We start from the raw sequence: 26,163 nt of genomic DNA on the forward strand, positions 1-26,163 counted from the left end.
TTCTTGTACATAGGGGTAGTATTATAGTAGTTATATTCTTGTACATAGGAGCAGTATTATAGTAGTTATATTCTTGCACATGTGAGCAGTATTATAGTAGTTATATTCTTGTACATAGGAGCAGTATTATAGTAGTTATATTCTTGTATATAGGGGCAGTATTATAGTAGTTATATTCTTGTACATAGGAGGCAGTATTATAGTAGTTATATTCTTGTGCATAAGGGCAGTATTATAGTAGTTATATTCTTGTACATGGGGCAGTATTATAGTAGTTATATTCTTGTACATAGGGGTAGTATTATAGTAGTTATATTCTTGTACATAGGAGCAGTATTATAGTAGTTATATTCTTGTACATAGGGAGCAGTGTTATAGTAGTTATATTCTTGTACATAGGGGCAGTATTATAGTAGTTTTATTCTTGTACATAGGAGCAGTATTATAGTAGTTATATTCTTGTTCATAAGGGCAGTATTATAGTAGTTATATTCTTGTACATAGGGGCAATATTATAGTAGTTATATTCTTGTACATAGGGGGCAGTATTATAGTAGTTATATTCTTGTACATAGGGGCAGTATTATAGTAGTTATATTCTTGTACATAGGGGCAGTATTATAGTAGTTATATTCTTGTACATAGGAGCAGTTTATAGTAGTTATATTCTTGTACGTAGGGGCAGTATTATAGTAGTTATATTCTTGTGCATAGGAGCAATACTATAGTAGTTATATTCTTGTACATAGGGGCAGTATTATAGCAGTTATATTCTTGTACATAGGGGCAGTATTATAGCAGTTATATTCTTGTACATAGGGGCAGTATTATAGTGGTTATATTCTTGTACATAGGAGCAGTATTATATTTGTTATATTCTTGTACATATGGTCAGTATTATAGTAGTTATATTCTTGTACATAGGGTCAGTATTATAGTAGTTATATTCTTGTACATAGGGGCAGTATTATAGTGGTTATATTCTTGTACATAGGAGCAGTATAATAGTAGTTATATTCTTGTACATAGTGTCAGTATTATACTAGTTATATTCTTGTACATAGGAGCAGTATTAAAGTAGTTATATTCTTGTTCATAGGGGCAGTATTATAGTGATTATATTCTTGTACATAGGAGCAGTATTATAGTTGTTATATTCTTGTACATATGGTCAGTATTATAGTAGTTATATTCTTATACATAGGGTCAGTATTATAGTAGTTATATTCTTGTACATAGGGGCAGTATTATAGTGGTTATATTCTTGTACATGGGAGCAGTATAATAGTAGTTATATTCTTGTACATAGTGTCAGTATTATACTAGTTATATTCTTGTACATAGGAGCAATATTATAGTAGTTATATTCTTGTACATAGGAGCAGTATTATAGTAGTTATATTCTTGCACATAGGGGCAGTATTATAGTAGTTATATTCTTGTACATAGGAGCAGTATTATAGTAGTTATATTCTTGTACATAGGGTCAGTATTATAGTAGTTATATTCTTGTACATAGGGGCAGTATTATAGCAGTTATATTCTTGTTCATAGGGAGCAGTATTGTAGTAGTTATATTCTTGTGCATAGGCGTAGTATGTGTCATGCTGCAGCACTGCAGGTGAATGCAAGCTCCACTAGATGGCATCAGAGTGGAGAGAGGACAGAAATCCTGCTCAGAGTAGACCAGCAGAACTGCAGCAAGGCTACCACCAGGTGGTAGCGGAATAGTCAGACAAGCTGGGTTGATACCAGAGAGTAGCGTAGTACCAAGGGAAATCCCAAACACAGAGTCAGGGGAGTGTCAAAAGGTCAGTACCGATCTGTAGCAGAAGTACCAAGGGGAAGAGACAGAATCAGGTCAGAGCCAAAGCAGAGTCAAGTACTGGGGAATCCAACACACAGGGACACACAGAGTTGGGGCAGGAAGAGATGAATGAACAGACACGGGCAAAGACAGCTAAATGCAGCAGAACAAATCAGGGTTTCATCAAAGCCAGCTACACACTCCGAAGGCAGAAAATATAACTGGCACTGCCTGCAGGATGCAGCACAGAGAAATAGCAGACCCAACATCATAACAGGGCAGAGAAAATTAACCCCTGACATGACCAGACCGGGAAAGGAGGGACAAGACCCAAAATCCGGTCTTCTCTCAAGGGGGGGGCACCGGACCCCGAGGTTTCCCTGGATAACGTGCATGAAAAGCCCAAACCAACAGACCAGCATGGACTGATCGTGCCGGGACCCAAGATCAATCCTTAGGACCGTAACCCCTCCAATGTACCAAGTACTGAAGCGAACTGCGAACCATAAGAGAATCAACAATCCATTCAACTCCTTACTCAATTTGTCCATGCACAGAAACAGGAGGTGGAGGGGGTGGAGACCTAGCAGAGGAAGGCACAAATGACTTAAGAAGAGACTTATGGAACACATTGGGGATCCTAAGCGATGGAGGTATGTGTAAACGAAAGGCAACTGGATTGACAACCTCAATGATCTCGTAAGGACCAATAAACTTGGGACCCAGCTTAATGGAAGGAAGTTTCAGACGTATGTTCTTGGTAGACAACCACATTTTATCTCCTACCAGAAACTTAGGTCCTACAGATCGTCGCTTATCAGAAAAATGTTTCTGTTTGCCGTGAGCCACCCCAATGTTCTTCTAGACCTCCCTCCATACCTCCCCCAACTGTTGAACTGCTGAATCAGCCCCTGAACACCCCGAATCCAGCCTGGAAAATTCACCAAAATTGGGGTGAAAATCATAGTTACAGAAAAATGGAGAAGTGCCAGTGGACTGATTAACCCGATTATTAAATGCGAGCTCAGCCACTGGCAGTGAGAAACACCAATCATCCTGCCGGGACGTGGCAAGACACCGCAAAATCTGTTCTAGTGACTGATTGGACCTCTCCGTCTGACCATTGATCTCAGGATAGTAGGCAGAGGAGAAGGTCAGGCTAATACCCAATCTCTTACAAAACGCCCTCTAAAATTTGGACACGAATTGCACCCCTCTGTCAGACACCAAATCCAGAGGCATGTCATGCAACCGCACAACATGCTCACTATACAACTTAGATAATGTTTGGGAAATCCCAAACACAGAGTAAGAGGAGGGCCAAAAGGTCAGTAGCGGTCCACAGCAGAAATACCAAAGGGAAGAGACAGAATCAGGTCAGAGCCAAAGCAGGGTCGAGTACCAGGGAATCCAAGCACACAGGGACTCACATAGTCGGGGTGGGGAGAGAGGAATAAATGGACACGGGCAAAGACAGCTAAACGCAGCAGGACAAATCAGGGCTTCACCAGAGCCAGCTACACATGTCGCAGGCAGGAAATATAAAAGGCACTGCCTGCAGGATGCAGCACAGAGAAATAGCAGACCCGACACCAGAACGAGGCAGATAAAGTTAACCTCTCACATGACCAGACCAGGAAAGGATGGACAAGAGGTAAAACCCGGTCTGAATCATGACAGTATTATAGTAGTTATATTCTTGTACATAGGAGCAGTATTATATTAGTTGTTTTCTTGTACATAAGGGCAGCATTGTAGGTATATTTTTGTAATATTTAATCATTTTCAGAGTTGCCATATGTTTGGAGGGCATTGTAGTTTCAGATGGTTGTTGGTTGTTGCGTTGTGTCACGTACACATATATTTGGAGGTGTACGGTACATTATACTGTTGTTCTTTTGTTTGTCACCCTCACTGGGTATTATCACTGTAATCCTCCTGTCCTCCACTCTGTGATGTCACACTGCGGTTGGAGATGTGAAGAACAAGTTCCTTATGATAAATATTTACAGTGTGGCGACAGTTGATTACATAACGGGATAAAGGACGTTCTCGTGCCGTCTGCTCTACATGCCGCCCTGCAATCCTCCTGTAGGCCTCGGTTTTTTCTGTTTCTCTTCTCTCAGTTCATTATTAAAGATGTAGAACATGAGTAACACGGAAGGGAAGGTCAGCAGTCATTAAATAATCAGATTAAAAGATCATAATTTGGCTACTGGTTATTCTTACAGTGCAAGGCGATCCAAAATCCACTGTTAGATCCAATCTTCCTTCAGAAGTTCTGGAGATACCTCTATGTAGAAACCACTACTCGCCTGTCTACTAGATGTGAGTGCCACCACGAGATCTTCACAAGAGCATGGAGACCCATCATTGTCACACAAGATTTTATCTTTCATGAACAACTCAGTCATCCCAGTATTGGAAGTCTTCTTGACGTAGAATCTAGTGGAACCAAATGTGGTCAATCATGATGGTTGAACATGATATTGCCTGGACATTGTAGGGTCGAGCTCATGCTTGAGTTGCTGAGGCCATATGGTGCAATATTATTATTATTATAGCGCCATTTATTCCATGGCGCTTTACATGTGAGGAGGGGTATACACAATAAAAACAAGTACAATAATCTTAAACAATACAAGTCACAACTGGTACAGGAGGAGAGATGACCCTGCCTGCGAAGGCTCACAATCTACAAGGGATGGGTGAGGACACAATAGGTGAGAGTAAAGCTGGTCATGCAGTGGTTTGGTCGATGAGTGGTTACTGCAAGTTGTAGGCTTGTCGGAAGAGCTACGTCTTCAGGTTCTTTTTGAAGGTTTCGATGGTAGGCGAGAGTCTGATATGTTGTGGTAGAGAGTTCCAGAGTAGGGGTGATACACGAGAGAAATCTTGTATGCGATTGTGGGAAGAGGAGATAAGAGGGGAGTAGAGAAGGAGATCTTGTGAGGATCAGAGGTTGCGTGCAGGTAAATACCAGGAGACGATGTATGGAGGAGACAGGTTGTGGATGGCTTTGTATGTCATAGTTAGGCTTTTGTACTGGAGTCTCTGGGTAATGGGGAGCCAGTGAAGGGATTGACAGAGGGGAGAGGCCGGGGAATAGCGGGGGGGACAGGTGGATTAGTCGGGCAGCAGGGTTTAGAATAGATTGGAGGGGTGCGAGAGTGTTCGAGGGGGGCCACAGAGCAGGAGGTTGCAGTACTTGAGGCGGGAGATGATGAGGGCATGGACTAGAGTTTTTGCAGATTCTTGGTTTAGGAATGTACGGATCTGTGAAATATTTTTGAGTTGAAGGCGGCAGAAAGTGGAAAGGGCTTGGATATGTGGTTTGAAGGAGAGATCAGTGTCAAGGATTACCCCGAGGCAGCGAGCTTGTGGGACTGGGGAGAGTGGGCAGCCATTTACTGTAATGGATAGGTTCGTTGGGGGGGTCGCGTGAGGTGGGGGAAATATGATTAATTCTGTTTTGTCCATGCTAAGTTTTAGAAATCTAGCAAAGAAGGATGAAATAGCAGACAGACATTGAGGGATTCTGGTTAGTAGGGAGGTGATATCTGGTCCAGAGATGTAGATCTGTGTGTCATCAGCATAGAGATGATACTGAAAGCCATGAGATTCTATGAGCTGTCCGAGACCAAAGGTGTAAATGGAGAAGAGCAGGGGCCCTAGAACTGAACCTTGCGGGGCTCCAAGAGATAGGGGGCGAGGTGAGGAGGTGATGTGTGAGTGGGAGACTCTGAATGTCCGGTCTGTTAGGTATGACGAGATCCAGGATAGGGCCAAGTCTGTGATGCAAAGGGATGAGAGGGTCTGTAGTGATAGGGAATGGTCCACTGTGTCAGAGGCAGCCGACAGGATGAGGAGGAGGAGGACAGAATAGTGTCACTTGCTCTTGGCGGTTAATAGGTCATTGGTGACCTTAGTTTGGGCAGTTTCAGTGGAGTGGTGTGACCGGAAGCCTGATTGTAAGCGGTCGAAGAGGGAGCAGGAAGATAGATGGGAGGACAGTTCAAGATGGACGTGTTGTTCCAGTAGTTTTGAGGCATAGTGGAGAAGTGATATAGGGTGATAGCTAGATACAGAGGATGGGTCAAGAGAGGGCTATGGTGGGTGAAGTCAAATATGAAATTTGTCCAGAAACACAGGGGCTTTAGTGGACTTTTTGTTCAAATGGATTTTTAGATTTCTTCAAAGGCTTGCTGCTCCTTGGCCCCTGTTCTGTGGTAGAGGGTTCGGTAGGCTTTCTCAGGTTTGGAGCTTTTCCTTCTCTAGAAGTGCCACCTCTTCCATATTGTTGGTCTTTAAACATTCCATTCTCTTCTACAGCCATTGCTTTTGGTGCTGTCCCTGTTTTACTCTTGGTCAAGGTCCAGGTGACCACATTAGCTCTTCAAGGTTTATGGCTTGGTCTAATCTGGGACAAAACCCTTCTTTTTTTGTATCCAGGCTTGGTCAACAAATATATATTGTGGTCATGTGGCATAGGTGTCATCAGTAAGGACAGACTTGAACTTACAATAGTCCAAAAATGTTTGCACTCTGATGAAGAACTGATGGACCATTCCCCTCAACCGTCCTATAGTTCATTTGTTCCTCGAGCGAGCAGCATTCTTGTGGTTTCTATCACATGATTATATACTACTTACTCTCTTCACCTCCGTGACACTCCTTCCCTCATTCTGACGTTCACCGGATGATCACCTTAAGACCGTCATAATTTCTGCTCTTTTTCTGCTGAAGGTTCTCATAAAATGAATTTATGGAAGGTCTTATAGGATCCACCTCTCATACATCTCCTCTGCAGTCCAGCATCAGATCGTATGTCATGAGAGCCGCCGGCTCTGTGCCTCATTTCTATAGTTTTAGGAGAATAAAAGTAAAACATAATGTCCCCAACCCGTTAAAATTAGTAAAATCTGCAAGAAGTAATACTTGTCTGAGGCATATACTGAGATAGTAGGGTCTGAACAGTAAATTAGAAATGGAAATCCTTCCAGATTTACGCCTCTGAGCGACCTAGGCCTGCCTTCTCTTGTACTTTTGTGGAATACTCCTCCGCAGAGTCATAGGTCTGGATGTACAACATGGACCAGATGCATTGGTACAGAGAGGAACAGTTGAGGGGCATGCTGACATCAGAAGAAACTTCAACTGTCCTGGGACACACATCCAGTTGAAATGTATTGCAGTGCACAGACCCATCAGGTCCATGCATGGCAATATACGCTTCTGGCCAATCAGAGGGCAGCATGTCAGTGTGCACGCGACTGTGAGCGCATGGCAGTGACATCATGCACTTCCGTTGCTTGCATGCTGAAGTCGGCTGCTTGCTTTGGAAGTGGACGTCGTATGGTGGGTAAGAAGTGGGAAGGAGACTATTTTTTACCTGGATGACTATGGGCTGTACATTATACTACATGGATGACTATGGGCTGTGCATTATACTACATGGATGATTATGGGCTGTGCATTATACTACATGGATGACTATGGGCTGTGCATTATACTACATGGATGACTATGGGCTGTTCATTATACTGTATGGTTGACTATGCGCTGTGCATTATACTACATGGATGACTGTGAGCTGTTTATTCTAATACATGGATGACTATGGGCTGTGCATTATACTACATGGATGACTATGGGCTGTGCATTACACTACATGGATGACTATGGGCTGTACATTATACTACATGGATGACTATGGGCTGTGCATTATACTACATGGATGACTATGGGCTGTGCATTATACTGTATGGTTGACTATGCGCTGTGCATTATACTACATGGATGACTGTGGGCTGTTCATTATACTACATGGATGAATATAGGCTGTGCGTTACACTACATGGATGACTATGTGCTGTGCATTATACTACATGGATGACTATGGGCTGTGTATTATACTACATGGAAGACTATGGGCTGTTCATTATACTATATGGATGACTATGGGCTGTGCATTATGTTACATGTATGACTTTGGGCTGTGAATTATACTACATGGATGACTATGGGCTGTTCATTATAATACATTAATGACTATGGGCTGTGCATTATACTACATGGATGACTATGAGCTGTGCAGTATACTACATGAATAACTATGAGCTGTGCATTATACTACATGTATGACTATGGGCTGTGAATTATACTACATGGATGACTATGGGCTGTTCATTATAATACATTAATGACTATGGGCTGTGTATTATACTACATGGATGACTATGGGCTGTGCATTATACTACATGTATGACTATGGGCTGCGCATTATACTGTATGGATGGCTATGGGGTGCATTATACTACATGAATGACTATGAGCTGTGCATTATACTACATGAATGACTATGAGCTGTGCATTATACTACATGAATGACTATGAGCTGTGCATTATACTACATGATTGACTATGGGCTGTGCATTATACTACATGGATGTCTATGGGCTGTGCATTATACTCTATGGGTGACTATGGGAGATGCCATATACTGTATGGAGAACTATGGGGTGCATTTTACTACATGGATGTCTATGGGCTGTGCATTATACTACATGGATGACTATGGGCTGTGCATTATACTACATGGATGACTAAGGGCTGTGAATTAAACTACTACTTGGATGACTATGGGCTGAGCATTATACTGCATGGATGACTATGGGCTGTGTATTGTTCTAATATGGAGGACTATGGGCCGTGCATCATATTATATGAAGTATATTTGCTGCGTTTCATACTATATGGAGGACTATGGGCTGTGTATTATACTAATATGGAAGTGCATTACACTATATAGAGCAGGGGTCCCCAACTCCAGTCCTCAAGGCCCACCAGCAGGTCATGTTTTCAGGATTTCCTTTGCATTGCACAGGTGATGCAATTATTACCTGGGCAATACTAAGGAAATCCTGAAAACATGACATGTTGGTGGGCCTTGAGGACTGGAGTTGGGGACCCCTGATATAGAGGACTATGGGGTGCATTATACTATATAGAGGACTATGGGCTTGTATTATACTATATGGAGGACTGTGGGCTTTTGTTTATACTGTATGGAGGACTATGAACTATGGCTTATACTAATATGAAGGACTATGGGCTGTGCATGATATATGGAGGTGCATTATACTATATGTAGGACTATGTGAGGTGCATTATACTTGGAGAACTACCGTATATACTCAAGTATAAGCCGAGATTTTCAGCCCACTTTTTTGGGCTGAAAGCCCCCCTCTCGGCTTATACTCGAGTCATACCCAGGGGTCGGCAGGGGAGGGGGAGCGGGGGCTGTGTAATTATACTTACCTGCTCCTGGCGCGGTCCCTCCAGATCCCTGGCTTCCCGACGCCGGCAGCTTCCTCCTGTACTGAGCGGTCATATGGTACCGCTCATTACAGTAAAGAATATGCGGCTCCACCTCCCATAGAGGTGGAGCCGCATATTCATTACTGTAATAAGCGGTAATGGTGACCGCTGATAGAGGAAGAAGCTGCAGCGCCGGGGAAGCAGGGACTGCATCGCGCCAGGAGCAGGTAAGTATAACGGGGAGGGGGAACGCTGTGCGATACTCACCTGCTCCTCGTGCTGGCGCCGCTCCATCTTCAGCAGTGACGCTCAGGTCAGAGGGCGCGGTGACGTGGTTAGTGCGCGCCCTCAGCCTGAACGTCAGTGCTGAAGATGGAGCGGCGCCGGAACGATCAGCACGTGAATAGTGAAAGCGCCGGGGACCTGAGCGACAGAGAGGTGAGTATGTGATTTTTTTTTTATCACAGCAAATGGGGCAAGTGTCTGTATGGAGCATCTATGGGACCATAACGTTTGTGCAGCACTATATGGGGCCATAACGTTTGTGCAGCATTATATGGGGCCATAACGTTTGTGCAGAACTATATGGGGCCATAACGTTTCTGCAGAATTATATGGGGCCATAACGTTTGTGCAGCACTATATGGGGCCATAACGTTTGTGCAGCATTATATAGGGCCATAACGTTTGTGCAGCACTATATGGGGCCATAACGTTTGTGCAGCACTATATGGGGCCATAACGTTTGTGCAGCACTATATGGGGCCATAACGTTTGTGCAGCACTATATGGGGCCATAACGTTTGTGCAGCACTATATGGGGCCATAACGTTTGTGCAGCACTATATGGGGCAAGTGTCTGTATGGGGCCATAATAAATGTTTGTGCAGCACTATATGGGGCAAATATCTTTATGGAGCATCTTATGGGGCCATAATCAGCATTTGTGCAGCATTATATTGGGCAAATATGTCTATGGAGCATCTTATGGGGCCATTATAAACCTTTATGCAGGATTATATGGGGCATATTTTAATATGGAGCATCTTATGGGGCCATCATAAACTGTATGGAGCATTATACGGGGCTCCTGATTCAATATGGATATTCAAAAACACTTAACCTACTGATGTCTCAATTAATTTTACTTTTATTGGTATCTATTTTTACTTTTGAAATTTACCGGTAGCTGCTGCATTTCCCACCCTAGGCTTATACTCGAGTCATTAAGTTTTCCCAGTTTTTTGTGGCAAAATTAGGGGGGGGTCGGCTTATACTCGAGTATATACGGTATTTAAAGTACATTATAATATATGGAGGACTACGTGGTGCATTATACTATATGGAGGACTAGTGGCAGTGCATTATTCTACATGGAGGACTATGGGCTGTGCATTATTTATGGAGGACTATGGAGAGTGCATTATATTATATGGCAGACTATGGGGTGCATTATACAATATGGAGGAATATGGAGAACTATGAGGAACACATTATAATGTATGGAGGACTATGGGCTGTGTATTATACTATATGGAGGGCTATGGGCTGTGCATTATTCTACATGTATGAATATAGGCTGTGCGTTACACTACATGGATGACTATGTGCTGTGTATTATACTACATGTATGACTATGGGCTGTGTATTATACTACATGGATGACTATGGGCTGTGCATTATACTACATGGATGACTATGGGCTGTGCATTATACTACATGGATGACTATGGGCTGTGCATTATACTACATGAAAGACTGGGGTGTGCATTATATTACATCGATGACTATGAGCTGTGCATTATACTACATGGAAGAGTACTGGCTGTGCATTATACTACATGCTGTGCATTATACTACATGGATGACTATGGGCTGTGTATTATACTACATGGAAGACTATGGGCTGTTCATTATACTATATGGATGACTATGGGCTGTGCATTATGTTACATGTATGACTTTGGGCTGTGAATTATACTACATGGATGACTATGGGCTGTTCATTATAATACATTAATGACTATGGGCTGTGCATTATACTACATGGATGACTATGAGCTGTGCAGTATACTACATGAATGACTATGAGCTGTGCATTATACTACATGTATGACTATGGGCTGTGAATTATACTACATGGATGACTATGGGCTGTTCATTATAATACATTAATGACTATGGGCTGTGTATTATACTACATGGATGTCTATGGGCTGTGCATTATACTCTATGGGTGACTATGGGAGATGCCATATACTGTATGGAGAACTATGGGGTGCATTTTACTACATGGATGTCTATGGGCTGTGCATTATACTACATGGATGACTATGGGCTGTGCATTATACTACATGGATGACTAAGGGCTGTGAATTAAACTACTACTTGGATGACTATGGGCTGAGCATTATACTGCATGGATGACTATGGGCTGTGTATTGTTCTAATATGGAGGACTATGGGCCGTGCATCATATTATATGAAGTATATTTGCTGCGTTTCATACTATATGGAGGACTATGGGCTGTGTATTATACTAATATGGAAGTGCATTACACTATATAGAGCAGGGGTCCCCAACTCCAGTCCTCAAGGCCCACCAACAGGTCATGTTTTCAGGATTTCCTTTGCATTGCACAGGTGATGCAATTATTACCTGGGCAAGACTAAGGAAATCCTGAAAACATGACATGTTGGTGGGCCTTGAGGACTGGAGTTGGGGACCCCTGATATAGAGGACTATGGGGTGCATTATACTATATAGAGGACTATGGGCTTGTATTATACTATATGGAGGACTGTGGGCTTTTGTTTATACTGTATGGAGGACTATGAACTATGGCTTATACTAATATGAAGGACTATGGGCTGTGCATGATATATGGAGGTGCATTATACTATATGTAGGACTATGTGAGGTGCATTATACTTGGAGAACTACCGTATATACTCAAGTATAAGCCGAGATTTTCAGCCCACTTTTTTGGGCTGAAAGCCCCCCTCTCGGCTTATACTCGAGTCATACCCAGGGGTCGGCAGGGGAGGGGGAGCGGGGGCTGTGTAATGGTGACCGCTGATAGAGGAAGAAGCTGCAGCGCCGGGGAAGCAGGGACTGCATCGCGCCAGGAGCAGGTAAGTATAACGGGGAGGGGGAACGCTGTGTGATACTCACCTGCTCCTCGTGCTGGCGCCGCTCCATCTTCAGCAGTGACGCTCAGGTCAGAGGGCGCGGTGACGTGGTTAGTGCGCGCCCTCAGCCTGAACGCCAGTGCTGAAGATGGAGCGGCGCCGGAACGATCAGCACGTGAATAGTGAAAGCGCCGGGGACCTGAGCGACAGAGAGGTGAGTATGTGATTTTTTTTTTATCACAGCAAATGGGGCAAGTGTCTGTATGGAGCATCTATGGGACCATAACGTTTGTGCAGCACTATATGGGGCCATAACGTTTGTGCAGCATTATATGGGGCCATAACGTTTGTGCAGAACTATATGGGGCCATAACGTTTCTGCAGAATTATATGGGGCCATAACGTTTGTGCAGCACTATATGGGGCCATAACGTTTGTGCAGCATTATATAGGGCCATAACGTTTGTGCAGCACTATATGGGGCCATAACGTTTGTGCAGCACTATATGGGGCCATAACGTTTGTGCAGCACTATATGGGGCCATAACGTTTGTGCAGCACTATATGGGGCCATAACGTTTGTGCAGCACTATATGGGGCCATAACGTTTGTGCAGCACTATATGGGGCAAGTGTCTGTATGGGGCCATAATAAATGTTTGTGCAGCACTATATGGGGCAAATATCTTTATGGAGCATCTTATGGGGCCATAATCAGCATTTGTGCAGCATTATATTGGGCAAATATGTCTATGGAGCATCTTATGGGGCCATTATAAACCTTTATGCAGGATTATATGGGGCATATTTTAATATGGAGCATCTTATGGGGCCATCATAAACTGTATGGAGCATTATACGGGGCTCCTGATTCAATATGGATATTCAAAAACACTTAACCTACTGATGTCTCAATTAATTTTACTTTTATTGGTATCTATTTTTACTTTTGAAATTTACCGGTAGCTGCTGCATTTCCCACCCTAGGCTTATACTCGAGTCATTAAGTTTTCCCAGTTTTTTGTGGCAAAATTAGGGGGGGGTCGGCTTATACTCGAGTATATACGGTATTTAAAGTACATTATAATATATGGAGGACTACGTGGTGCATTATACTATATGGAGGACTAGTGGCAGTGCATTATTCTACATGGAGGACTATGGGCTGTGCATTATTTATGGAGGACTATGGAGAGTGCATTATATTATATGGCAGACTATGGGGTGCATTATACAATATGGAGGAATATGGAGAACTATGAGGAACACATTATAATGTATGGAGGACTATGGGCTGTGTATTATACTATATGGAGGGCTATGGGCTGTGCATTATATTCACATTTTGGAGGGTGCATTATATTATATGAAGGGCTATAGTTGGTGCATTATACTATATGGAGGATTATGGGGTATAATATGCTATATCAAGTACTATGGGATGCATTATACCATATGGAGGACTATCGGGGCACATTATACTATATGTAGAACTATTACAGGAGCAGAAACACATGGGCTACTTGCACAATGAACAAGTCTGTAGGAACCTGTTCACACACCACCAAGAAACTTGAAGATACAAAAGAGCACAGTGAGGTCAAACATACTCTGTTGTAAAAAAAAATCACAGTAATAAGCAAGTGCTAGTCAAAAGATGGAAAAAAACAGGGTATTTAGTTGATACGTTTTTTTGCAAAAAAGGGTTATGGGCTGTGCATTATATTCACATTTTGGAGGGTGCATTATATTATATGAAGGGCTATAGTGGGTGCATTATACTATATGGAGGACGATGGGGTATAATATGCTATATCGAGGACTATGGGATGCATTATACCATATGGAGGACTATCGGGGCACATTATACTATATGTAGAACTATGAGGAGTGCATTATATTATATGGAGGACTATGGGGTGCATTATAATATATGAACTATGGGATGCATTATGGTATATGTAGGACTATGGGGGATGCATTATACTGTATGGAGGACTATGGGCATGCATTATGTGATGGGGTGTGTGTCAGAGCAGGCATGGGCAGCAGTCCGATGAACAATCTAATAACTTTTATTGAGACAGGGAAAATATAACACCAAATGTAGATATGGTTCCTTAGAGTCTGCAAGGTGGCCACACAAAAAGGGACAAATCTGGGGGCGTCAATTGGTCATCCAACTCCAAGGAATATCTAACAACAGTCTTTAGATTCAGTCCTCAAATCCAGCAGATTGGTGAGACATCACAATCCCATGTGGCAAATGATCTCTAGTCTCCATAGAAAGCACAAGACATGGCCGCAGCAGCAGATCCTCGCCGTTCCAAAGACAAACCCTCAACTCACCTAACATGGGGCTTATTGTCCTACCTCTCTTGGGATCTCTTGGGTAGGAATACTAAAGGTACCTTCACACATAACGATATCGTTAAGGATATCGTTGCAACGTCACACTTTTTGTGACGTAGCAACGATCCCGCTAACGATCTCGTTATGTGTGACAGCGACCAACAATCAGGCCCCTGCTGGGAGATCGTTGGTCGCTGGGAATGATCAGGACCTTTTTTGGTTGCTGATCACCCGCTGTCATCGCTGAATCAGCATGTGTGACGCCGATCCAGCGATGTGTTCACTTGTAACCAGGGTAAATATCGGGTTATTAAGCGCAGGGCTGCGCTTAGTAACTCGATATTTACCCTGGTTACCATTGTAAAAGTAAAAAAAAAAAAACAGTACATACTCACATTCCCGATGTTTACCCTGGTTACCCGGGGACTTCGGCATCATTGAAGACAGTTTCAACGATGCCGAAGTCTTTCCCCTGATCGTTGGTCGCTGGAGAGAGCTGTCTGTGTGACAGCTCCCCAGCGACCACACAACGACTTACCAACAATCACGGCCAGGTCGTATCGCTGGTCGTGATCGTTGGTAAATCGTTTAGTGTAACGGTACCTTAACACCTACTGCCTTAAACAGCTCAAAAGTTGAAGCATGTTCCAGAAGTTGTCTCAGCCTGTTTGCAGGTTTGTGTATTGGAGATGCCCCCTTCAGAAAAGAATAAAGACAAGCATGCCCCCACCAGATGCAGGACAATGAATGTTAATCTAGGTCTAATTACAGTATGGTCCATGCAAACAGGCTGGGAGTGACATTCTATCACAACCCCTTCCCCCCTCAAGTTGTGTACAGATTAGTGACCTCGACAGGTCACTTGTCAAGTACACGTAGAAATGGCCCACATACCTCATGGCTCACGTCTGGACAATCCATCACCATTTGTGTTGACTGCCTCATCTTTATTGCATGGGGAAGTTGTAGGTTTGAAGGCCGGGCTCCATTTTACTTCTTCTTTGACCTAAACTCTGCTTCCTGCACCCACAAATCGACATTGTAGATCTCCCACATCATTTCCTAGGACAATATCTGCAGTCAGGCCCCTCATCACCCCAACCATGCATTGCTTGACCCCAAAGCCAAAGTCCAGTTCTACACTTGCTTTTGGGATATTCCTCCATTGGCCTCCAGCTAATTCAATGGTGATCCCAGGTCCATACTGTATTGCCTCTGGCCGAACCACTCTGGGATCAGCTATGGTGAGAAATGCCCCAGAGTCACAGAAGCCAAGAAATCTCTGACCGTCCAGCACGACCTCCTGTAAGTGCTTTCTTTAATGATTAGAGAGACTCGTGGCTGTGGCCCGCACCCCATAAACCCCTAATGGTGGAACATGGGTGCCTGAGCCATTAGGCAAGTCAATTTGGAGGGGTGGCACCTCTTCCTCCATTGTATTTGACTGTAAATATTTGATAGCCCAATTTGGTGCAGGATCATTCCTCATTTGACCCTGAGGGCAGGAGTCTTGCAGATGCCCAGGCTGTCCACATCGGTACCATCTGCATTGTGCCGCACTCCTTCCCATTTGCACTCTGGGGACGGAGGTAAGGGAACCTAGAGGCTGATATCCATGTGAAGGTGCAGGAGGTGTTTGTTGGGGTTGAGAAAGATTTCTCCATTGGATAGCTGGGTATTTGGCCTTCAGATGCCCAGGATGCCTACATCCATAACACCTGCGTTCTACTACTTTCTCTCCTTGTTGCATTCCAGTGGATGAGGCAGGACTAGCTGGAAGGTGGTTCACATGGGTATCAACATGAGGTGGTGGTCTAGTGGGACAGCAAACCTTGTGGACTCAAGTACAAGGCACCACTGGTGGTAGGGTACAGGAAGTTTTTTTCTCCATCCACCAGTTTTTCCACCAAGGTTTGTTGGTGAGAACCTCATCAGCTAAAGCAGCAGCTTGTTCTACTGTCGCTGGTTTTCTCTCATACACCCATTACCTGGTCTCAGAGGGGCATTTAGCAAAGAACTGTTCTTTAAGGCTATGTGCACACGTTCAGGATTTTTCATGTTTTTTTCCCATTTTTCCGGCGGTTTTCCACTGCAAAAACGCTTAAAAAATGCTTACATTAAGCATCCCATCATTTTTAATGCATTCCGCATTTTTTGTGCCTATGCTGCATTTTTTCCGCAAAAAAAATGCGTCTTGGAAAAAAATGCAGCATGTTCATTAATTTTGCAGATTTTTTGCGGTTTTGCCGCTATATTATTGCATTGGGAAGCTCCAAAAAAACAAGCAAGAAACGTGAGCGGATTTCCTGCGCAGGGAGTCCAGTTTTGCGCAGGAAAATTCTGCAGACATTCCTGAACATGTGCACATAGCCTTAAGATGACCTGGATGAAGGTCTCCCGAGTTAAGGCCCACTCTTCATCCAGCCAGCGATTACACACCTCTTTGATCCAATGTGCATACATTTTAAAGGAACCTTCCCTGTTACAGGCTAAGGGCTCCTTCTCTGCCACCGGCACTTGGGAGCAGAGCATGCGGCTGCATGTATTGCTGTGCGGCCGCACGCTCCGCTCTGGAGTGCCTGTGGCAGAGTTGGGTTTTAAGCTGCGAGACTCGGCCGTATTTCACGCAAGTGAGAAGGAGCCCTAAGGAACAGAACTGAGTCCTGTATGCATCTGGAGTTACCACATAAAGTTCTAGGATGGTTTCTTTAATATCCTGATACTCACAGTTCCACCGAGGGTCCATAGCTCGATTTCTGGAATTTTCATTTACTGACATTGGTGTTCAAAATCTTGGAGGAATCCCTGAATGTCATCGGAAGCCTCATTAAACGGCTTAAAGTCCTTGCTGGATAATCTTAGGGTTTTCCCTCATGGTGGGTGATGTGATTAATGTCTGTTTGGGGACTCTAACTGCTTCCACAGCGAGCTGCCTTTCATGGGCTCTCTGAATGGCCTCCTATTTGTCTTCTATGGTGGCTTCATCCCCCAAAAATGCCATCTCTTCATCATAAAACACAACCTTTTGACCTCTCCGAGTATTTACCTCCAGGTCCTGTCTTTCCTCCAATTGTCCTGGGAATCCCTCTGCAGTGCCATCTTGAAGGCTAGCTTCCTCTAAAACCTCAATCAGTTGTTCTTCAGATGGTGGATATATACACCAGGATGGAGAACCAGGATAAGGGACATATAGCAGAAGGGATATATATACCAGGATGGGGCCAGGCTGAGGGACATATCTACCAGGATGGAGGGTATATATGTGTGTGTATATATATATATATATATATATATATATATATATTTTTTTTTTTTTTTTTTTTTTTTTTTCAAGATGGGGACCCCCAGTCCAAATCTTGCATCAGGGCCCATCAAGCTCTAGTTACACCACTGCACCTTGGATCAGCAGAGCCATGTGGGAAGATCTAGGCTTGTTTGGAGACTAACATTGGAGTAAATGCAGCAGAGCGCAGCTGTAAAGCAGAGCAGCACTGGTCAGGAGGATCAGGTGGACAACTGTAGCAAAGCTCAGTTATATAGTAGCAGCAAGGATGCCAAGCACCTGAATACTCAGGCAGCATGCTGACACCTGAGCTGGCCTAAATAAGGCCTACAAATGTGAGAACAGATGTGTGATGGTAACCTGAGAAAGCCGGCACGGGAGGAGGATGCAGAGTTCGGCGCTGTAACCGGGACATGAGTAGAACGTTCTTGGGGACAGATAAGGACGAAGGCCGATTATACAGATTTATGAGCTATAAAGCAACATTAGATGGGAGAGCCTCCAGAAATCCTGTAAATGTCTATAGAAGAATGCAGACTTGGCTTCTGGGTCAGTGCTGGGTGACCATTGAAAAATACGGTAATAGGGGCCATTTCTAGACGTCATCCATCAACTTTGATTTCTGTACAATGAACTTTTTGGGGTAGCAATGATCCCCCTCCTGTCATCTATTAAAGTTCAGCCTGCGCTGTCTCCACCCGGAATGTATCCACCAGTGATTTATGCGGAAAGTTCTGTCCCGGGCTCTGAGTCGTATTTTGTCTGCAATTTTCCTGCTCAGAAATGTCTCCGACAGTAAATCAGTGGAGGATATTACCTCTCTGATAGATTTTACATCTGTAGCATGGACGGCGGATGCGTCAATCTAAAGCGAAACGGCAAAACTGTAAACGTCAAATGTGTCACCGGAAAGTAAGGTTAGTACTGTCGGCACCTGAAATACTCTGCGCTGCTGGTGTACCCTGCTCCTTCCACAAGATCAGCACTCTCCTCTCCTGAAATACTCTGTGCTGCTGCGGACCTTCCTCCTTTCAATATGTAGCTCTCAGCCTATGGATACATTTGATGTCATAGGATAATATTGATGATCTTTACCTCCGGCCCCTCCGGTTACGTCATTGAGGAAAGTAGAAACCCCCCTTACGGGAAATCGCAAAACTAGACTCCTATTGGATATGCGGATAACAAAAAAAAATGTGGAGACCAGAGAGAGCGAGTGTCTGGAGGCTCAGACTGTGCTGCCAGTGCACGGGGGCGGCTTCTCCACGCGCACAAGTTCTAAAAACTTTCCTAAACTTGTGTCCGCTCCAGGAATGTGTTCACGCTGTCCTGTTATTGTGAGAACCTTCCGGATTCTTGTAAAAGTGTCAGATGTTTTTATTACTTTTTTATTTATACAAGGTGGAACCAGGCTATTAAATAATTAGAACAGACGGGAATATTGGAAATTTTTTATTCTGGAACCATGGGAGAATTTCGAAGCTGCTCAGATGGCGGTAACCTTCGTGTAACCAGGACTGCACTGCTGCTGATAATACTACTGCCTATAGAACAGGTAAGAGAATAATGTTTTATTTTTTTTTAAATTCAATTTACAAATTTCAACTTTTTAAAAAAAAAAATTTAATTTTAAATTTGTTTTAATAAAATGAGTTAGGGTTAGGGTTAATAGCGAGGCCAAAAAATGATAAGATACATTCTTTACATGCTTAACATAAACCAGTACAAGTAAAAGAGATAAGGTTCCTGACTTCAGTAAAAGTCTAATTAATTATGACTTTTTCTGTGTTTTTTTGCATTTTGAAATTTAGTCTGAAAAATGTAAGTCATTAAAAAAAATTGCATACACAGTGTTCAATTTTTTTGCATATTTTATTATCATGACTACATCAAATCTGAATTTTTTTATCATCCACACAGACATTTACAGTTAAATCATGAAAAATCTGTAAATTGTATGCATTTATTCATACATTTCTGTAATTATACTATTATGCTGTTTGAATTCATATTATTTTAATGTAGAATTTTCCACATTTTCCTAGAATTAAAAAAGGTAAAATGTAGAAAATTCAATGATAAAATAATCGTCGAATTTTCTAAAATTTTCACCTTTTTAAATAAGAAAATGTGGAAAATTCTACAATAAAATAATAAAAGGTTAAAAAATATAAGAATATAAAATAGGTAGAAAATGGAGAAAATTGCACAATAAAATAATAAAACATTCAAAAATCTAACAACATAAAAAATCGTAGAAAATTCTACAGTAAAATAAAAAAATTTAAAGTATAATAATATAAAAAAGAGAAAGTTCTACAATAAAATAATAAAAATTCAAAAATATAACAATGTAAAAAACGTAGAAAATGGAAAAAATTCTATAATAAAATAATAAAGCATTCAAAAATATAACAATCGAAAAATTGTAGAAAATGTAGAAATTTCTGCAATAAAATAATAAAACATTCAAAAATATAACAATATAAAAAAGCAGAGAATTCTACAATAAAAAAATCAAAAATATAACAATATCAAAAAAGTAGAAAATTCTACAATAAAATGAAAAATTCAAAAGTATAACAACATAAAAAAGGTAGAAAATTCTACAATAAAATAGTAAAAAATATAACAATATAAAAAAAATAACTTCTACTTTAAAGGTTTTGACATCCTTCTAGTTGTTAGAACACTGACATTTTTGCTTCCTGTGTCTTGCCGCATTGAAGAATCATCCTTGTCTGAATGTCGGGAGTTGTTTTGCTTTTGTGTTAGGAGATGAATAATGAGCTGCTGACATTTGCCATATGGAAGATTTTTACTGTTCTCTTTTCAAATGTTACTCCGAGTCTGTAAAGTGTTTTTTTTTCTTTCAGACGTAGGTAAATCCTGCAGATGTTGTCTCTAATGCGCCAAGTACTTTTATGTCCTACTGAAAAAAAAAAAGTTTTCAAAAGCATGAATCCAAAAAAGAATTCGCTTCTAAGAAAAAGTAAATTCTAAAAAGTTAATAAAATGAGAAAACAAAATTAAAAAAAGCATTATTTTTCTACATTAAGTTTGAATTGAGAATAAGCGTACATTTATAAACTTAAAATATTAAAAAGAGAAAAAGCAAAATGTTTTTAGAAAATAAAGCAGGATAATCAATGAAGAAACGTTTTGGGCACTGTTGACTTTTTGTTAAGGCATTTTCATTACACCTAATTACCCTTAAAATTAAAAATCTATTTTTTTTTACATTTTATACTTTTTTTAACTTTAAATATGTAAATAGTCGATTAGAAGGATTCTATGGTAGAACCATGTACATTTTACTCATGTGTAATTAATTGTAACACATGACCCTGGGGGTATTTTTTGAGTGTTTTTTCCCCAATACTTTAAAAAAAAACTACCATTAATAAGAATAAAGATTTTTAATGAGTAATTTCAGTGAAAAATGTAGGTCTAGACAATGGAGAACATGACGTCTTTCACCTACTCAGAAGAAAGGCTTCCCTGGAATTTCTTGGCAACGGTGAACACCAGGGAAAGCCTCGTAAGACTTGTCCAGGTAATTAGAAGGATTAGCACGGACAATTAATAAAGTAATATAATATATGTAATTCTCACACTACTGGGCATGTGACAACTTCAGTTTTAAGGCTGGTCAGAAGGTTAAATATTTCAGCGTAATTGTGATAAAGTATGAGCATTGATATGATTTCAGGCCGACCGGCTGCGCTGGGTGTTACCTTATAAAGATATCTGGTTTTGGATGGCGCGAGTCTTATAGAACAGAGCAGCTTCTTTGCCGTCTGCATTCTTAAGTATGATATATTACAATCTTTCTATCATTCCGAGCCTGAACCCCCCTCCCGGAAATATGAAAAATGCATCATGGCAAGAATCAATGAATCTTCCTTTACATCATTGGCTTAGCCGGCTACAGCAAACATTAGAAACAGATTTCATAGAAAATACGGCACCTGCCCCTGAAGAAAAAGATTAACCCACTGCAAATAGTTTGAAAAACTATAAATCTTCAGTTTATTGGAACATAAACCATAAATATGACTACTATAATACTGCATCTATGAACATTATAATACTGTCCCCTATGTACTGGAATATAACTACTATAATACTGCCTCCTATGTGCAAGAATATAGCTACTATAATACTGCTGTGCCTGTGAGCAGGGGCGCATGCACAATCATGTCACTGTGTGTCAGCAGGAAGTAGGGAGAGTCGGCACCAGCACCACATTTACTGACTGCCGCTCTGCCGCTCCCTGTCTTCAGGGATTCACCGCTGCCGCCGGACTAAAAAAAACAAAAAAACATGCTTAGGTGCTGCCCCCCGCATCCTCCCGCCCTAGGCACGTGCCTAGTGGAAAATACGGCCCTGCTTTTATGGACAAGAATGTAACTACTATAATGCTGCCCTCTGTGTTCAAGAGTATAACTACTATAATACTGCCCGGGGGTGGATTAAGGGTAGCCAGGGCCCCGGGCTGTTCAGACACTGTGGGCCCCCCAGTCATGTGATGGGGTCATGTGACGGGGTCATGCGACGGGGTCATCATATACCTGAACCAGATTATGCCAGAAAAATAGTTGCCGTGTGAAACTATAACCTGTCAAACATCCATTGATCTAGTCAATTTACCCTTCAGTTAGAAAGAAAAAAAAACACAATACTATCACCATAAGTGCCAGTATTTACAGGCGATCTGTACTTAGTATGCAGTGTCTGTGTAGAGGTAATACAGAAATCACTGGTGGTATTATACACAGGAGCTCTGTGTATAGTATACAGTGTATAGTGTCAGTGTACAGGTAACACTGACTCACCAGTGACGTCTCTAGGTGAAGTCCTTCATCTTTCATCCAGCACAGACCACCATCACTTCATCCAGCCAGGACTCGTCTCTGCAGGAAATAACACAGTTATCTCGAGCTCCGCTTGCAGAACACATTACTACATTTTTCCCAACTTCTACATTACACCACATGAAGAAAAAGAGGCAACATAGTGTCACTCTACACAGTAACAGGACCACCCCCCCCATTTAAAACAGTGTCCTCAAAAAATAAAATAAATACATCACTGCAGTAATAATATCCCTTAATTAGCCCCTAAGGTAATAATAATATCCCCCATCCTGGCCCCGGGTATCTCATTCCTGGCTCCAGCCATATGTTCTCCCATCCTGCCCTCATGAGTATCCATTCTGCCCCATATGATCACCCCATCCTGCCCCATCACTCTCCATCATATCCATCCTGCCCCATGATCCTGCACGATCTGTCTCCAATCATGCCCCGTATCTACATTCTGCCCATGTTGTTATGGACCTGGTGGTTAGGAGCACCCGGCACGACCTGATAGTAAACTGACACAGGACAAGCTCTGGGATGTGGGAGCTCTTCTGCCCGCAACCCCTAATCCTATCACAACAACTAGAAATAGCCGTGGAGCGTTCCTGACTCTCCCTAGACGCCTCTTCACAGCCTAAGAGCTAGCTAGCCCTAGAGATAGAAAATAAAGCCTACCTTGCCTCAGAGAAATTCCCCAAAGGAAAAGGCAGCCCCCCACATATATTGACTGTGAGTAAAGATGAAAGTCACAAACGCAGAAATGAAACAGGTTTCAGCAAAGGGAGGCCAGACTTACTAAACAGACAGAGGATAGGAAAGGTAACTTTGCGGTCAGCACAAAAAACTACAAAAGACCACGCAGAGTGTGCAAAAAGACCTCCGCACCGACTATCGGTGCGGAGATGCCACTCTGCATCCCAGAGCTTCCAGCTAGTAAGGCAAAATGATGATATCCAGCTGGACAAGGCAACAATGAACAAATAATAACTGGCAGGAACTTAGCTTCTGCTGGAGTAGACAGATCACCAGAAACTGAACAAATGCAGGAACATTGACAGCTGGCAAGGAGTAACGATCTGAGTGGAGTTAAATAGAGCAGCCAACCAAAAGATAAATCACGTCACCTGTGGAAGGAACCTCAGAAGCAGCAGCTCCACTCACAGCCACCAGAGGGAGTCCATGGACAGAACTCGCCGAAGTACCATTCACGACCACAGGAGGGAGTTTGACAACAGAATTCACAACAGTACCCCCCCCTTGAGGAGGGGTCACCGAACCCTCCCCAGAGCCCCCAGGCCGATCAGGATGAGCCAAATGAAAGGTACGAACTAGATCGGCAGCATGAACATCAGAGGCAAAAACCCAGGAATTATCTCCCTGACCATAACCCTTCCACTTGACCAGGTACTGGAGTTTCCGTCTCGAAACACGAGAATCCAAAATCTTCTCCACCACATACTCCAACTTCCCCTCGACCAACACCGGGGCAGGAGGATCAACGGAGGGAACCATAGGCGCCACGTATCTCCGCAACAACGACCTATGGAATACATTATGGATGGCAAAAGAAGCTGGAAGGTCCAAACGAAATGACACAGGATTAAGAACTTCAGAAATCTTATATGGCCCAATGAAACGAGGCTTAAACTTAGGAGAGGAAACCTTCATAGGAACATGACGAGATGACAACCAAACCAAATCCCCAACACGAAGTCGAGGACCAACACAGCGCCGGCGGTTAGCGAAACGTTGAGCCTTCTCCTGGGACAATGTCAAATTGTCCACCACATGAGTCCAAATCTGCTGCAACCTGTCCACCACAGTATCCACACCAGGACAGTCCGAAGGCTCAACCTGCCCTGAAGAGAAACGAGGATGGAAACCAGAATTACAGAAAAAAGGAGAAACCAAAGTAGCCGAGCTGGCCCGATTATTAAGGGCAAACTCAGCCAAAGGCAAGAAGGACACCCAATCATCCTGATCAGCAGAAACAAAGCATCTCAGATATGTTTCCAAAGTCTGATTAGTTCGTTCGGTTTGGCCATTAGTCTGAGGATGGAAAGCCGAAGAAAAAGACAAATCAATGCCCATCTTAGCACAAAAGGACCGCCAAAACCTCGAAACAAACTGGGAACCTCTGTCCGAGACGATGTTCTCCGGAATGCCATGCAAACGAACCACATGCTGGAAAAACAATGGCACCAAATCAGAGGAGGAAGGCAATTTAGACAAGGGTACCAAATGGACCATCTTAGAGAAGCGATCACAAACCACCCAAATTACCAACATCCTTTGAGAAACAGAGAGATCAGAAATAAAATCCATGGAAATATGCGTCCAGGGCCTCTTCAGGACCGGCAAGGGCAAAAGCAACCCACTGGCACGAGAACAGCAGGGCTTAGCCCGAGCACAAGTCCCACAGGACTGCACAAAAGAACACACATCCCGTGACAAAGAAGGCCACCAAAAGGATCTAGCCACCAAATCTCTGGTACCAAAGATTCCAGGATGACCAGCCAACACCGAACAATGAACCTCAGAGATAACTCTACTAGTCCATCTATCAGGGACAACAGTTTCTCCGTTGGACAACGGTCAGGTCTATCAGCCTGAAACTTCTGCAGCACGCGCCGCAAATCAGGGGAGATGGCAGACAAAATTACCCCCTCTTTAATAATACCCGCCGGCTCCGGAACACCAGGAGAGTCAGGCACAAAACTCCTTGACAGGGCATCAGCCTTCACATTCTTAGATCCCGGAAGGTATGAAACCACAAAATCAAAACGGGAGAAAAAGAGCGACCATCGAGCCTGTCTAGGATTCAACCGTTTGGCAGACTCGAGATAAGTCAAATTCTTGTGATCCGTCAAGACCACCACGCGATGTTTAGCTCCTTCAAGCCAATGTCGCCACTCCTCGAATGCCCACTTCATGGCCAACAACTCTCGATTGCCAACATCATAATCGCGCTCAGCAGGCGAGAATTTTCTAGAAAAGAAGGCACATGGTTTCATCACCGAGCCATCAGAACTTCTTTGCGACAAAACAGCCCCTGCTCCAATCTCAGAAGCATCAACCTCGACCTGAAACAGGAGCGAAACATCTGGCTGGCACAACACAGGGGCAGAAGAAAAATGACGCTTCAACTCCTGAAAAGCCTCTACAGCCGCAGAGGACCAATTGACCACATCAGCACCTTTCTTGGTCAAATCAGTCAACGGTTTAGCAATACTAGAAAAATTAGCGATGAAGCGACGGTAAAAATTAGCAAAGCCCAGGAACTTCTGCAGCCTCTTCACAGATGTCGGCTGAGTCCAATCATAAATGGCCTGAACTTTAACAGGGTCCATCTCGATAGTAGAAGGGGAAAAAATTAAACCCAAAAATGAAACCTTCTGAACTCCA

General features: G+C 42.8%; 1 protein-coding gene across 1 annotated transcript in view; it reads left to right on the forward strand.

Annotated features, from left to right (window-relative positions):
* Positions 1-19,157: 19,157 nt before the first annotated feature.
* GLP2R (glucagon like peptide 2 receptor) overlaps positions 19,158-26,163 on the forward strand; it is a 127,579-nt gene continuing 120,573 nt past the window's right edge. The window contains exon 1 of the mRNA XM_069749132.1: positions 19,158-19,448. Within this exon, the coding sequence (XP_069605233.1) occupies positions 19,359-19,448 (90 nt within the window). The 5' untranslated portion in view covers positions 19,158-19,358. The remainder of the gene's footprint in view (positions 19,449-26,163) is intronic.

The sequence above is a fragment of the Ranitomeya imitator genome, chromosome 2 (genome assembly GCF_032444005.1).
Source record: "Ranitomeya imitator isolate aRanImi1 chromosome 2, aRanImi1.pri, whole genome shotgun sequence".
NCBI classification, from domain to species: domain Eukaryota; kingdom Metazoa; phylum Chordata; class Amphibia; order Anura; family Dendrobatidae; genus Ranitomeya; species Ranitomeya imitator.